Here is a 15,736-nt window from a genome sequence, read left to right on the forward strand (position 1 = left end):
ATGAGGGAGAGGGAGAGAGAAAGGAAAACAGATTTAAGGACAGAGAAGATAAGATGTGTGATATGAGATAATAGAATGATATTCAAAATGTATCCCTGGAGCTAGAAGTTAAAAGAGGACATTAAAAGAGAACATAGTTTGATCGCTTATGGATATGTAAGCCAGCACACCAATATACCCAAACTTTACTTTATATTGCTGCAGAGCCCTAAAGGGCAAAAGGGAAGGCGGGCAAATCCGCTATACACAATGTGTGTAACTGTCGACATGTGACAAGCAGAAAAGGGACAGTGTTGAGAGCGTAGCCTTTTATGACCCAACACACTTTGACAGCTTGGCCATCGCTCGAGGACACAAGCAATGTTGCTTTTTCATATGACAATTTAAAGCAAAACAACTCTGCCTCCATGGATTCAATTGTTCAGAGAGCCTTTGTGGCTGTGTGGTAAAGCACATAGACGAAAACATGTCAGCAGCCCACTGATTCTGCTCGCTGTTAGCTACAAGAGTCATACTGTCAATCTGTAGGACGAAAAGTGAGATGAAAGTGTAAGCGATATGATAGGAACACTGCTTTTATGCAACAGTGCGCTCTGCTGGTAGAAGGTGAGAAGAGTAATTCAGCAGCAGCGGTGAGACAGTCTTAACAGAAGACTAATGTAACCTCGGTTCCACAGGGATGCAAATGTCTGTGTGCTTTTACCCTTGAAGCAGTTGCCTTATTTGGACCTAAGGACATTCTGCACTGACAAATGTTAAACATCCCAGGAGGGGCATACTGTGAAATATGGCCACAGGGTGGCACATTAGAATGACAAAAAATGTAGATCCTCAAAGTGAAATCTGCCTGTGACATGGAAATAAGCTAGAGAGAAGAGTATTGGATATAAGCGGGTCAGACTATTGGTGTTAGATGCATCCAAACACTAAAATCCAGATATAACACATGGAATGTTTTCCCCCCCGTGTATGTTCGCACTACAACGCAAGAACACACTTTGCCTAGAGTGCAATTGCATGACAGATCAAGAGAAAAGGAGATGTGGGCAGTTTTTAAAAAAAAGAATCTGTTGTGTGTTCACATTAATAGTGTTTGCTATGTGTATGTGCAATTGGCCTCTAAGCCGTGTGTGTGTGTGTGTGCATACAAACAATGCACTCAGTCGACAGCCTGCAGCACTGTGCATTCTTGCTTGGAGAGTACATGTCCTCAGGCCTCGTTCCTCCGCCGATGACCTCTGGTGAAGCCATTATTTTCTGCATTAATGATGAGCAGCAGCCAGCGATGAGAGAGATGGACTTTGTCCCGAGGCACAGTAGCGCTGATTATGGGCAACAACAATGCCGACAAAAAAAAAAGAAAGAAAAGAAAGAAAAAGAAAACTCTTCCCAGAAGCAGTTCAAAAGACTAGGAGTCCTATCAGCAGCACAAAATAAGCTGCCCTTGCACTATTGACAAGATAGATCAGATAACCTCTGTAGCTAGAGGATTACCTAGAATAAACTTTATTAAACCGTAAGCTTGTTTTGTCTGGTGGATTCAGCACCTCTTTGACTGCTACCTGAGCATCATCAAACCAGTGCCTGTGACAGTAATCTTAGCAAAACTCTGACTTGAAATGCATTAGTAGGGCAATTAGTGTACGGATGAAATGGCTGTAAGTCAAACAAACTCCATTTTTATTGCCCTCCTGGGATTTGATGACATTAGGAATGGCAAGTAATATCAGATGCTTAATTGATGCTCTGACATCAACCTAAACAACGACCTATAAGACTCACAAACAAGACAAATTGCAGACAAAGTGCAATTTCTCTAGTCAAGGCATCCAGGGCACCCACTCAGGAAATCCTGGCTTGGGGAGATGACTCTAAATGAAGGACTTTACCATTCACCATTATGTCTTTGGTGAGAGTCAGAGGGAACCCCTGGGGCTCTTCAGCACAGCACGGTACAACTTTTCAAAGGGCTCCAGATTAAAGTCACTGAAAGTTCCCACTGGGGTCTGAGGCCAGGATCCCATTAAGCAGCCCTACCACACCGCCGGCCATAATTGTGTCGTTGAGAATTCAGAGCAGCGGTTGCTTGATAAGCGAATTTAGGGTGAAATAAAAAAGGAGAGGCAAAAAGGGGGTCTCGTTGGGCCACCATTAGACACTTCATTCGCTCATCACTAATTTGTTTTAAATGACTGAGGGAGAGGTGAGCACTTTATAAAGCAATCTGAGCTACCTTTTTTCCCTGTCTTCCAGGTCTGTGACAGAATGCTGATAAATGAAAACCATTGCACTTTACAGCCACACGGTATACTGCCGCTAGTAGTGTTTTAAACTGTAGTTATCTTTATCGCAGTACTTGCTTTGCAGTAGGATAATCAATATAGAGGTGGGACCCATTCTTCTGCCTTTTTCTCTTAAAGAAACCGGCCACTGCACCAATAGTTAAGACCATATTATTCAGTCTTATACACTATCTAGAAAAGCCAGGAGGCATAACAAACTGTTTGAAATTGGATTTTGAAATCACTTAAAACATTTTACAAACAAGTCAGCTTTTATTGAGCATTTCATTTTCATGTTTCTGAATGTTACAAACTGGTTTATTTCAACATTTGAGATTTATCCCATCGGAGCTGTTTTGTGTATGATATAAAACATCCTGTAAGCGTGGTTTAAGAACTAAACCCTAACTTGAGATCTATGCATTTGCTTTTTAAACATCAGTCAACTCAATAACTGAAATGATGGGTAATTGATGTTCTTTGCAGATGACACGCAAAACATTTGAACAACATGAACAGATCTCAAGTTATGATTTAGCTCTGCACAATGAAATTAGTGAGAGAAGTAAACCCTCTAAAACTTACTAATATCTGCAACCCAAATATTCTATTGTCATTCAAGTGCAATAAAGAAAAGGTCTCAGTTGATTGCTTCAAGTGGATTTGCCTTTCTGCTTCTTCTTCTCTGCCTCTTCCTCTTTTTCCTTCTCAATCTCAGCCACCAGGCTCTCAATTTCCTTGGCTTCCAAAATCTGCAAAATGTATAAGAAAAAGCCATTATTAGCAAATAAATAAATAAAAGATTTATAAAAATACAAAAGCCAATTATCATTTGCGGGAACTCACCTTGAGTGGCTTGTTTCGTCTGATAATAGCAAGTTCAATATTTTTCCCTCCTGACTGGACAACCTGTAACGAACATATACGTTGAATTAAATATCCAAATAAATCACAGATATTAACTCCTGTAGCATTGGACTCAAGTTAATATTACGGTTAAACACAAAAGACAATGCTAAACTATTGTGACTATCTCGGTAAGCGTTTCATTTAGCTTTAAAAATAACAAATATTTGAATAACACTTAAGTTATCATGGAAAAATAAAATTTACAAATTTAACAATGCGCAAAAAAGGCGGTTTTATGGAATGGAGGATTAGATTCTGGCAGAAGGTAATACTCTTTGACAAAGACAGGACAGTATTAAATTACTGAAGTGGTACATAAAAATACTTGGAAATTATCTTATCATTTGTAACATGCTCACATCTTAAAACACCTTTAAAAGAAAGGTGTCATTAGCTACATACAGTATATTTAAATGGAAATATTACTAGAATGCTTTACAATAGGATTACCCTGGCGAAGATAAAGTGAGTTAATTCAAATATAGGTCAGTACTAATTTTTAACCTTACCTCGAGCAAGGCTTTGATAGTCAGCTTGATTGTTTCATTGTCCCCAGCAATGGCTTCATCTGTGTAATTCTTCTCCAGGAACTCCCTTACAGTTTTTGCACTACGACCGATGGCATTTGCCTGTTTTTTTCGAGTAAAAAACAGATTAAAAATGAATTTCATATAAACCGTGTACTTGACTTGTTGTACAAGTCTAACCCAAATCAAAATGAAGAGCAAGCTCACTGACCTTCCAGGCATGGTAGGTTCCTGAAGGATCTGTCTGGTACAGCCTGGGGGTTCCATCGTCGTCAAAGCCAACAATTAACGCAGAGATCCCAAATGGCCTGCGCCCATTGCTTTGAGTGTAGCGCTACAGATATGACCGATGTAAAGACAGATGTGATTGGTCATTCTTTACACACCTTTATAACAATCAAATAGCGTATGGTTTCAGTTTTTCTGAACTATTCTTAGAGCACACAAACTGAAGCTATTTTATGATCACGCCCACTGAATATTGTCTTTTAGTAAACTGATAGTAAACAATAAATGAAGATGGTAAGGTACCTGTTTCAGTGTGGCGATGTAGCGTGTGATGTATTCCACTGTGACAGGGTCCTCTACAGTTAGCCTGTGGCTCTGGCACTCAACCCGAGCTCTGTTTATCACGATACGGGCATCTGCTGTCAGACCTTTAAGACATTAAAAGAGGTTAGTTGTATGTACAAAATACAGGTAAAATACAACAGAGACAAAAACCTAATATCTGGTATATACATCAGTAATAACGTAGTGGAAATGATAACTTATATTAGTCAATTTGTCCACTGTGCCATGTTAAATAAGAAAGGAATATTCAGTTTAGAATATTTTCAAGGTTTTATTGTTTCAGTTACCTGCAAAAGCCATGCAGACATGCTCGTCCAGGGCACATATCTTACGGACAGTCCTTTCTTCCTGCAGCTTTGCCACAGATTTCTTCTCGACACCAAGGACAACAATGTCTTTACCTCTGATTCCCACCTGCGGAAAAATAAATCAAACAGTCAAACAAATAACCAGTCTTCACGATGCCTTCTTTGACCACAGTGACCACTTTCAGAAAGGGTATTTAATGGTTTAGATTCCCATCCCACACAATTATTACAGTGAGGCCCAAGTATTATATCGAGCCTTTTCAACAAAATCGTCTTTCCATTATGGAGATTTCTATCACACTATTAAGCTGCAAGCTACACTTCTGGGGGTTAAAGGGTAAACCGTGAATAAAGCAGGATTCAATAGACGTATTAGACATTTGGACAATACATTGATTCTTCCAGAACTTCCAAGAGAAGCTATACAGTTACACTAATAACTGCACAAGTTATCTCGAAACGATGAATAGGCAACTCAGTGTATTAAAGACTAAAGTTAGACTTAGTTAACATACCTTCCGTTTAATTTAGTGCAACTAGGAGGCCGCCAAGTACATACACATGGGAATTAGCAAGCAGACACAAAACTCACTTACATTGTATTGTTTAACGTTACGCAATTGGAGTAGCAAAATATTATTTAACGGACCATGTAAACATAAAATAATGTTTGTGTAAACGGTGAAATACCCTTAGTTTATCATTATCACAATGAAACTGAAACTACTGTCAGAGTGACACAGCGACAAAATGTTGGCTAGTTCTCATCTTCAGTAACTCTTATTTCTTATTGTATTAGTTACATAAGGAAGTTAAAGATGAGCAGTCCGACACGGTTGTTAAAAATCACAACATCTGAGTGAAAGAGATGTTGTTAAACAACAACATTAGATAACTAAATACATGACTAACAAGAGAGCTTGCTACTCGCTAGCTTAGCTTGTTGGCTAACTGTCGTGCTAACGTTAGCTTAAGCACTTGTTTCATTTTCGGACTTACAGCTGTGGAACCTTTCTTTACAGCTTCCTGTGCATACTCCACTTGGAAGAGATGACCATCTGGAGAGAAGACAGTAATAGCTCTGTCGTATCTTGCCGCCATTGCACTGCAACACAAATACAATCACGAGAAACAAGGAGACTTCCACCAAATGATTCAGCTAGTTAGCAATTTGTGAAGCCGCCCGCCGTGTGTTGAAAACTGCGCATGCGCACGACCTCTGAACTGGGGCGATACCAACAGTGGGGGTTTGCTAAAGGAAAGTTGTACATATAATTTGATGATAATAATAGTCACTATTTGATTTGCTCTGCGGAACAATGTTTTCATCTGAAAGTTGTAATACAAAATACAATGTTTTATTACATGTGTGGTTCGTCAGGTCTAATGTGGAACGAGGATGCATTGTGTGAACAAAAATCATAAGCCTAATAAATAGTTTTACAAGCTATGATTGGCTCAAACTTCCTGCACTAGCATGTATAATAGTCAGAAACATATTTAAGATCTGACTGTTCCCCTTTTTGTTGAGCAGTCCATTTCCCGTGGCCACTGGGACTAGATCTAGACTGTTCCACTATAAGGAAAATAGGTGAACGTGTAATTCAATTAAGCCACAGTATGTATGCTTTTGACTACTTAAATAAATATGTTGAAGTATTGTATTTGTTTTTATTGAATCGTAACCGAAACTAATATCGTTGTTCTCGAACTAAAAAAATAGCATCGAATATGTTTTCAAATGTGACCAACTCCCCCCCAAAACGGACCACTGCATTACAAAATTGAATCCTTTTCTGAACTGTTTGAGCTCTACCGATTTGTTAAACGTGTTAGCTTCTTTTGAATTTTATGCTCTGGTTCCCCTCTAACTTCCTAGAGTATCACCATGTCGGTGGCGTTTGCACCTCACAGGCAGCGTGGAAAGGGTGATATAACACCCGCTGGAATACAAAAGGTAATTCATATTTTTTAGCGCGTCTCGGGATGGAGGCAATGGTATTAGACGGTGCTAGCCTTTGAGCTAATATATGTAGCAGTGCCCATCCATGTCCAACTGTGAATACATCGGGAACAAATGTGCAGGGTCAAAGCGCGGTGAATATGAACCTCTCTGGAGTCAGTGCGCCACGTGTCGACGAGGGGTTTTAGGTCGATTTACCGGACTAATGTGTAAATGTACTTGAATTGAATGAGGGCCTGTCGTTTTGTTAGCCAAGGACAGCTAACATTAGCTAGCAAGATGCGTCTATTGTTAGCTAGAAACGCACACTCGCATATAACAAAACGCCCCCATCCTCCCAATTGTTTTTCAAATTAGAGCAGAAAACCCACCAGAAATAAGAGTGCTTACAATAAAAAATTACGCCGTCTAACTCATTGTAAATGTTGTGTAATTACGCGTAACCTTAATGAATCTCTGCATTTGCTATTCCAGTTATTAGACGAAAACAACCAGCTTATCCAGTGTATAATGGACTTCCAGAGTAAAGGCAAAACAGCAGAATGTTCACAGTAAGTTATGAAAATCCCTTACCTGCTTGTTGCAGTATTTTGAAGTTAACCTTGACTTATAACCTATATGGATGACTCTCCACCTGCCCAGGTATCAACAGATGCTTCACAGAAATCTAGTGTACCTGGCCACGATAGCAGACTCCAATCAGAACATGCAGTCACTCCTCCCTGCTGTGAGTATTGGTCCTTGCTGTTTGTTTTGAATGAATGAACTGTGTATACCAGTGTAACCTCTCTGCATCATAAGGTAATGTTGAGCTCTTGTTTTAGCAAAAACTTTAGGAATTGGTTCAGGTAAAATACCAAAATATCAAATCACATTTGTTAAGAAGCTGTCATGTTACACATATTGATCATCTGACATGAGTCATTTCAAATGTATAATGTCCCACACTAAATCATATTTAAAAACTAAACTGTTTAAAATGAAAATGTATTATGTCCTGATTATTTTCATTGTTTTGCCCCCAGTCTGACTCTTGTAACAAGATATCTGTTTAACACTTTATCAGTTTGCTTGTTATAATGAGTACTACAGAGCCTGTGAAAACAGTTGTATAATGAGTTCTGTTCTTCTCAGTGGAGTTTTCCAATGTCTGAAAAAATAACCCCAGTGATGTCAAAGTTATGGAAAGAGTTGAATTCCACATTTTTAAGCTTGACCCATACAATGGAGTTTAAAAGCTAGATGCATTAAAGTGCTCCTCAAGTATTAATGTTTGGTATTGAAATATCTCGGATCATATTTATGAATGAAACACCAGTTTGGACGTGTTGTGTGCACTTCAATTTGTAAAATATACTTATTCGGGTTTGCTAAGATTAATTTAATATTTTTGAAAATACACAGACACGCTTTTTGTAGTCAATCATCATTGATTAATTGAAGTCATCAGTTAAACTCCATGATACTTTTTTGCAGAGATCTTTTATCTGCTTTTCTTCTTGAGTTTTCTCTTTCCAGCGGATCAGGCTCAGATGTGTTTTGAGTCAGCTGATGTGTGTTTTTTTCGGCCTGCAGCCGCCCACTCAAAACATGCCCATGGGCCCTGGTGGGATGAACCAAAGTGGAGCCCCCCCTCAGCCTCCTCATGGTCACAATATGCCCTCTGAAGGAATGGTCAGCGGTGGCCCTCCAGCCCCTCACATGCAGAACCAGATGAATGGACAGATGCCTGGTAAGTGACCCCCCCCCCCTCACCTTCCCTCCCTCGTCTTTCTCTCTTCTCTCTTTGCCCTTCTTCTCCCTCAGTCCCTGTCTCTCTTGGGTTGCCTAGCAACACCATAGAACTGTGAGAGAGGTTGCTCTGCTGAAGGATGATGTCACCTTTTTGCCAGCGCTGGTGGTCTTGGACTTGTCCTTCATTTGATCATGGTTTTCCCTCCATTTTCTCAAGTATCATGCTTTTGTTTCAGCATCTGTTTTGTATGTTTGCAAATGTAAAAAAATATAAAGAGCTTCAGCTTTTTTTCTATGACTGGACTTAATGCTATAGACTTGGTTTTCCACTGGTAGTGTGTTCACTGTTCAGTCATTCAGTGCCATGCTGTTTCCTGGATTTCCATTAAATGCTCAGGAATGAACAGGAATGATACTTTTATGACACTATTATAAAGAAGGCATTCTTCTTTAAGACTGAGGCCTTTTCTTTTTTTAGCTCCTGCACCATGAACAATTCTAATGGAAGTTGTTTCATTTGTTAATATAAGGTGTTACATTTAGCATTGACTTTTGTCACAAGCTTTAATATTGCTGAAAGAGAGGAATGGCTGAAGAGATAACCCAACACAAATGAACTGTTTAAACAGAGGTGCAGGTGATTCATAACAGTTACTCGCAGCTTTGGTGAACCCCAAACCTCCAACATGTCTCCAAGGTCATTTTTATTTATTTAAAAAAAGCATTTTCTGTGATATAAAAACAGAGCCTCAGCTAACAGTCATTTACAGAGCAACAGTGTTATGGAAATGAACACAAAAGTATGTGCAGAATATATATCGATGTGGAGAGTCATGAATCATCTTTGTTTTCCAGGGCCCAATCACATGCCCATGCAAGGTCCCGGTCCCAACCAGCCCCCGAACATACCCAGTGGCTCTATGAATATGCCCCCCAGCGGCCATGGCTCGATGGGTGGTTACAACCACACTGTCCCTTCATCCCAGGGCATACCAGCCCAGAGCCAAATGAACATGACCCAGGGCCAGCCCATGGGTAACTACGGGCCCCGGCCAAACATGAACATGCAGCCCACTCAAGGTAAAATACCCAATTTGTTTGTTTCCCCTTGTTTTCTACTTTATCATCTTTCTTATTGGTGTGTCCCGCACATCATTTAACTGCATGTGATAAGCGATGAACTGCTTGCATGTTTTTTTCCGTTTGTGTAGTTTAAGGGTTAACTGTTATTGTTGTTCCATAGGCCCCATGATGCATCAGCAGCCTCCCTCTCAGCAGTATAACATGCCTCCTGGTGGCGGTGGACAGCACTACCAAGGACAGCAGAACCCAATGGCTATGATGGGACAGGTCAATCAAGGGAACCATGTCATGGGGCAGAGGCCAATGCCTCCCTACAGACCCCCACAGCAAGGTATACACGTCAAAGTGTGTCTGTGAAGCGTGCGAGTTGTGAGTGTCGGCCTTTCTTCTCCCTAACCCTTCCTTTTTTTACTCTTGTTCTTCTCAATTTCCTCAATTTCCACTTCTGCAGCTCACAGACATCTTGATGACTAAACATGTAACTCAAAGGGTCCAATTATAAAATTAGTCAAGGGACCCAAAGTAAACCTTCAAACAAGAACTAGCGACAAGGAATCCATCCTCTCCACTCTTCCCCTCACACAACCGATCCAACAACACCTTGAATCTACTTGTGTGTATGTTGTGTGTATGTGTATGTAGGACCCCCTCAGCAGTACCCAGGGCAGGAAGACTACTATGGGGACCAGTACAGTCACGCAGGACAGGGAGCCTCAGAAGGTAGGAGAACCCTCCAGTCATTTGGAGAAAACCAACAACCAAATAAAACCCAGGTGTTGTGTTAAAACACAAATGATGCAAAGAGACTGCGACAATGTTTCAGTTTCTTCATTATTTTCTGGGAAATCAAAAGTAACTTTGGGCTCAATCAAAGAAAAATAATATGGCCTCTAATTTCGAGAAAAACACCCACATGCCAGAGTGCACTTTCCAAAAGATGCTGCAGTCAGTAGATAAGTTAGCAACTACCCAGTGTCTTCAGTCTCCCCCTACTGTGGCTGTTGCTCCACCTGTTGCTTTGAAAGGAAAGTCAGGGACAGAGTCTTGTGTGAGTCTCAATGGCAAAAGTTGTGTTTTAAGTAAAAAGGTTAATTCTTCAGATTGTCATTGAATAAAGATTGCAAACATTTTGAGCACACTGATTTGCAGAAGAGCTAGTGACTTGTAAAAAAAACAACAATTGTTTTTTAGAAACAGGCTAACACTACCGTAGGTTCTAAATACAACACTTGATATACTTCCAATTTTCTCCATGTTGGTGTGTTTATGGGGTGACATATTACAGATCCAAACCAACAACTCCTTCTCTTTCTTTGTTCAATTAACATTGACTTATTTGTTTCCTTTTATTTTTTCTCTACACTGACTGCCCTTTTCTTTTTTTTACCTTTACCTTTTACATGTGTTTTTTCTTTCAAGTCCAGCCATTTCAAAAACAATACGCATGTTACTAATACACGGCTGGTTTATGAATGGCTGTTTTCTTTGCTGTTGCTCTGTAGTTGTAAACGTGTTTCTCACATGGCGTGCTGTTGCCTCTTGAAGGTAATGCCCAGTATGGCCAACAGCAGGAAGCCTACCAGCAAGGCCCCCCCCAGCAGCAGGGCTACCCCCCTCAGCAGCAGTACCCAGGGCAGCAGGGCTACCCCCCACAGCAGCAGGGTTACGGTGAGTTGCCTTCTCTGGATTAGGGGCACATTTCTGTCCTGCAGGAGGCAGTATCGTCTCTCTTTTATGTACCTTTTTTTTCATCTGTTGAATACTAATTCCTCCTTGGTAAGTTGCTGGTTACTGCCCCTTGGACATGTAGCTGTGCCAAATGCATGTCAAGACATCATCAAAAGCAGGGAATGAAAGAAGCACCTTAATGAATGGTTGGGGATTGGAGCTTGGTGGAAGAGAAATGTAATCAGTATAGTGGTGGCTGGCACTACATTTGCATTTCTCCTGGTGCTTCAGTTTGATATGACACACTGTTCTGAGGGAGTGGGAGCTTTGGCTGATGGGTACAGACATTGGGCAAAGTGTGTGTTGACTGCCAGCCAAACATTTTGAACTCCTAGCATTTTGGATAAAAAGTAAAGCAACATGTAACCAGTACATATCCTAAAATAAAATCATATTTATAAAAAAAAAAAATGTGTAAGGTATATGACAGAAGATTGTAACTTTAACTGGTTATGGCTTGACTCTTAATAATTGAACAGTCATGGAGATCTTAACACATACAAATCATGAATAGATGAAATTCTGGGAGTCTTAAGTTAGAGTTGACTTAAACTGATTCCATATTTATATGTTCAACTTTAGATTATTCACATCGAGTGTGGCGCTTCAGATTGAACCAACATGAATAACATAAAGCAAGGAAAAAAAGGTTTCCACTTGCAATGTAGCTTTTTGGGCTCTTGCAGCTATTTGGTCTTTTTCCTTCATCATCCCATTTTTCTCCGGAACTTTCCATCAGTCACTGTCTGTCTGAGCCCGAGCTCCTGTTAGTAATGAGCTGGTGGAGAGGCAGAGGCTGTGAGGTGAGATCCATCTGGCACACACGCATGCTTCCTCTCGCAGGCCCCCACAAGGTTATGCTCTACAGCAGAAGACATTATGAGCTCCTAACGATGCTGCGTGGGTCTCATTTGACTTCAGCCACAGTCAGGCTTTGCGTGCTCCTCCACGGCACCTGCATAGATAGCTACAGTGTATGTGGGCTGATGAAGTGATTTTTATTTTTCCCTCCTTTTTTTTTTTTAATGAAGCCTGCTTCTCTAATGAAGACCAACAGAATCTCCTTGATGTCTTCTTGCATTAGGGAGCCACCACCCAGCTCCAACCTGACTCACCCATTCTCATTTTCAATCATTACCGAGTCAGACGTGGAGGCAGCCTAAACAAATGGGTCCGACATACCCACCATCCTCTCTTTGACATCCATCAGCCTTTTTGTATTGCAGCCCATTAGTAATAGTATACTGAGGGATTCCCTAGAGTTCTCAGAGTAACAAGTAGGACATGGAAACAGTTAATGAGCAAAACTTGGGCCGGTTTCACACTTGGTTTCTTCACTTGAGTCCAAATCAGAGTTCAGTTGTCCATCTCATTTTAAGTTGGTATTAAGAATAACACTACTTTTTTTCAATAAATAAAGGGGCTACACTTAATTTTGTTGACTCAAGCATTTTCTGTCAAATAGATTTTTCAATGTTTGTTGTAGGTCCTGCCCAAAGTGCCCCAGGACAGTATCCTAACTATCCTCAGGGGCAGGGGCAGCAGTACGGAGGATACCGCCCCCCCCAGCCTGGACCCCCACAGGGCCAGCAACAACGCCCTTATGGCTATGACCAGGTGAGTATTCCCACAACACCGGACAGTCACAGCGACTAGTTGCCACATCGCTCTTAGTTCGTCCCGTATTATGTGTATTCCAGACTTAGTTGTATATTTTGTTTAGTGAGACCAGAGACCAATGTAAGTGTTAATCGTTAAAAGGTCAATATTAAAAGTAGGATGTTTTGCATGCTCATCATATTGTGGGGTTGAACCTGTTCTCCCCAAAAGAGTGTACGTGTTACTTTTGTCTTGTTTATTGAGTCTTAGTTATATATCATGGCTTATAAGGAATGCCACTTGAGTGAAATATGAGGTCTTTAAGAGAATTCTTCCTTAAACTTGATGCAGACTGCTCCAGTGTTTAAAGGGAGATCCATTTGTTGCCCTGTATTTCCTGTGGTCTTATGTGGGGACCACAGCTATACTTTGATATTTGTATCTTTGAATATTCAGGGGCACATGAGGAAATAAAGACCCGGGGATTTGAACCCCTGACTAGCTCTGTAAGAAGCAAAGGTAATGGTTGCTGTGAAGACCTCAACGTCAAATCTAGACGTTTGACCACCTAGCTTTAATTTGCATTTGTTATGTTTCTTCTATCTCTCTTTTGTCTTTATCTTTATTCTATCTTTCTCTTTTTTTAAGTTTCTTTTTTCTTTTGTTATTAACCAGGGGTCGAATTGTAAGTTATGAGGTCAGAATCACAGCATGCTTAGTCTGCAGGGAGACAGCGGAAAGCTTACTGCTTTGGCTGTGTCCTTAAACTCTACTATCTACAACACTGGTTTTAATGATGACTGTGCTTAGGATAACATTATGCATATTGGAATTCAAATGTTTTGTATAAATGCCTTTTTAAAATAAGTTTGTTTTCAAAATTGGTGTCCATTGTCATTTCCATCAATGCCAAACACATACTTCGACCCCTGTTTTAAGAATGCATCTGATACTACTCTTACCCTTACACTGTCTCACTTGAAAATAAGTGTCCACTTTCTAAATGGGACTATCCTGGGTCCTCAGCCATGTTGCTGCCTGAAGTAAACATATAGAATTAAGAGCTCTCAAGTTGTGAGGCAATGCTGCCACCTGCTGGTCAAAACCAGCAGATGCAGCCATAACTCATGGTTTGCATTGTGATATGGTTGAAACCACGGATGATTTGCACCCGTTTGAGAACATTTGTAAATATAAGCTTTTAATATCTGTTTTTTTAATAGACCAGTAACACAAGTCTTTCACATTTTCTCCACAGGGCCAGTATGGAAATTACCAGCAATGAGAGATGGTCCCAGCAACCCACACCGCTCTGCTCTGATCTGTCTGAGCTTTGACCTCTGGTCAACTGCAAAGCAGACTCAAATGATGGTTGTAGCTCGCTGAGATTCTCTCTGACATGAACATACAACACTCAAAAATACAAGATACGTTTTCCCATCTCTTTGCCTATAAGATGTATTCTTTTTATCATGTACATTGACTTGATAATGTCAAAGTCCGCGATTCACCCTCCGGTCCAGTATGTCTCACAGCAGCAATGCCTTAAAAAATGGAACTGCCTTATCCTTTAGCATTGCAGATTGTGAAACGGACTGACAACATTTTCGATATCAAAGACAATTTAAATGAACAGTTTCAATCTACTGTGGTGCATTGTTTCTCTATCCTTTTAGCTCGATGTTTATAAGAAGCAATAATGCCAGCAGTAGGGAAATGTGTGTGGGGGCTTGAAGATGAAAGAATGCACCAGGTGAACTTCCTGCTAGGCCATGGTACGTGTCTTGATGTATGTGATGATGTAAAAATATATTTTATGCTTTTTAGATCAAGCTAACTTTGTATAAGACATTGGGAACTAGTACTAAAGCTGTGTTGTTTATTTCATGAAGTGTATGTGTCAATGTTTTTTTTTAATGATGATGCCATCCAGCACATTTAGTTTTTTTATATTGAGTTGTATTCCTATTCAATTGGATCTGCTACGTCAGTGACGTGTGCGCTGTATGAATTCTTTGTGTAAAAATGAAACATTAAATGACATGAACAGAAAATCCGTGAAGGAAAAATACAAACATCATCCCTGGAATTAGAAAATGCTTAATGTCTGGCAGCACATGGACTTGGTGGATTCTGTGTTAAGCTGTGTATTTAAGTCTGAAAACAGTCAATGTCAAATGTTGGTCATGAACAGATTTTTACTTTGTTCCTCATACCCTGACAGAATAAATGCAACAGGCTTTTATTTGACTATCATGCCCTAATAGGTGAAATGTAGCAGATGCCACTGCAAATTGTAAGTCCATTCTCTCTGAGCCTTTTCTCTTCAAAAAAGCACCACAAATATTTCTGACAAGTACATTTTGTTTTGTTAGTCTTGCTAATGCTGGAATCCCCTTTTCCCTTTGAATAAACGTCTGAGTTGATGTCATTCGAATAGTGTTGTGTGTGAATAATAGAGATTGTTACTGTCAAATATGTAACATAAGATGTGAAAATAATGTTCTCAAATGGATTCCTTAGTTTCACAGTAAAGACTGGTTGTGCAGTTTTATATCACTGGCTTGATATCTGTTTCATGGTGCATACTTTATTGATCCCATCTGTACAGCGGTGTGAAGAAGAGGAATTCACTGTCCTCCGATATTGTTTATATGGCTGTTTTAATATTTGGCATTCTGCACCCCATTCCAAGTGGTCACATTTGTGTCATGGCAATGTATAACTGTACATTACAATAAATTGGAAGAATCTTTAATACACCTTGACTTGTTATTTATAGCATTTGACCTTATATTGAAATTAACTGTGAAGTGCTAAATCATTCATCCTGACGACAACATACATAAACAAGATGTGCACTATTGGTGCTGTCATAATGTGACAGTATGATATAATTGTTCTGTCTTCATCTGGTATCTGGTAATCAGCTTCCTACTGATAATGACCCTGCACCGCTCAGCAGCATGTCTGCTTTGTCCAGATGCATCCAGAGAGGTCCAGAGCACATTTACACCCAAAATTACCTTC

The 15,736-nt window shown here is 40.1% G+C and overlaps 2 protein-coding genes across 4 annotated transcripts; one reads left to right on the forward strand and one right to left on the reverse strand.

Moving 5' to 3' along the window:
• Positions 1 to 2,535: 2,535 nt before the first annotated feature.
• On the reverse strand, positions 2,536 to 5,842 carry psma8 (proteasome 20S subunit alpha 8). The gene is made up of 7 exons (XM_034137343.1): positions 5,599 to 5,842; positions 4,579 to 4,705; positions 4,250 to 4,374; positions 3,930 to 4,052; positions 3,701 to 3,820; positions 3,129 to 3,191; positions 2,536 to 3,034 (listed from the first exon to the last, which is right to left on the reverse strand). Exons 1-7 carry the CDS (start codon positions 5,698 to 5,700, stop codon positions 2,936 to 2,938), a joined length of 759 nt encoding a protein of 252 aa, XP_033993234.1. The 5' UTR covers positions 5,701 to 5,842; the 3' UTR covers positions 2,536 to 2,935.
• A 521-nt stretch (positions 5,843 to 6,363) lies between these two features.
• On the forward strand, positions 6,364 to 15,468 carry ss18 (SS18 subunit of BAF chromatin remodeling complex). 3 transcript variants are annotated; one of them, XM_034137342.1, is made up of 10 exons: positions 6,364 to 6,556; positions 7,037 to 7,113; positions 7,205 to 7,289; positions 8,138 to 8,294; positions 9,152 to 9,376; positions 9,540 to 9,710; positions 10,925 to 11,047; positions 12,594 to 12,724; positions 13,163 to 13,225; positions 13,965 to 15,468. In XM_034137342.1, the coding sequence occupies exons 1-9, from the start codon at positions 6,488 to 6,490 to the stop codon at positions 13,178 to 13,180; spliced, it is 1,056 nt and encodes a 351-aa protein (XP_033993233.1). In that variant the 5' UTR covers positions 6,364 to 6,487; the 3' UTR covers positions 13,181 to 13,225; positions 13,965 to 15,468. The 3 variants fall into 3 exon arrangements, 2 of the variants coding, with proteins under 2 accessions (XP_033993233.1, XP_033993232.1); XR_004556533.1 differs by having other exon boundaries at positions 12,594 to 13,225; XM_034137341.1 differs by lacking the exon at positions 13,163 to 13,225.
• The last annotated feature ends 268 nt before the right edge of the window (positions 15,469 to 15,736 follow it).

This window comes from Trematomus bernacchii, unplaced genomic scaffold (assembly GCF_902827165.1).
Source record: "Trematomus bernacchii unplaced genomic scaffold, fTreBer1.1, whole genome shotgun sequence".
Classification (NCBI taxonomy): domain Eukaryota; kingdom Metazoa; phylum Chordata; class Actinopteri; order Perciformes; family Nototheniidae; genus Trematomus; species Trematomus bernacchii.

Excerpts from the sequence above, each read along its gene's own strand:
- psma8 (XM_034137343.1), bottom strand. The coding sequence starts at position 5,700 with ATGGCGGCAAGATACGACAGAGCTATTACTGTCTTCTCTCCAGATGGT. Across the intron at positions 4,375-4,578 it reads TGTCTGCATGGCTTTTGCAG|GTCTGACAGCAGATGCCCGT; the intron begins GTAACTGAAACA and ends AATGTCTTAAAG. Across the intron at positions 3,035-3,128 it reads GACGAAACAAGCCACTCAAG|ATTTTGGAAGCCAAGGAAAT; the intron begins GTGAGTTCCCGC and ends TACATTTTGCAG.
- ss18 (XM_034137341.1), top strand. The coding sequence starts at position 6,488 with ATGTCGGTGGCGTTTGCACCTCACAGGCAGCGTGGAAAGGGTGATATA. Across the intron at positions 7,114-7,204 it reads AAAACAGCAGAATGTTCACA|GTATCAACAGATGCTTCACA; the intron begins GTAAGTTATGAA and ends CCACCTGCCCAG. Across the intron at positions 12,725-13,964 it reads GCCCTTATGGCTATGACCAG|GGCCAGTATGGAAATTACCA; the intron begins GTGAGTATTCCC and ends TTTTCTCCACAG.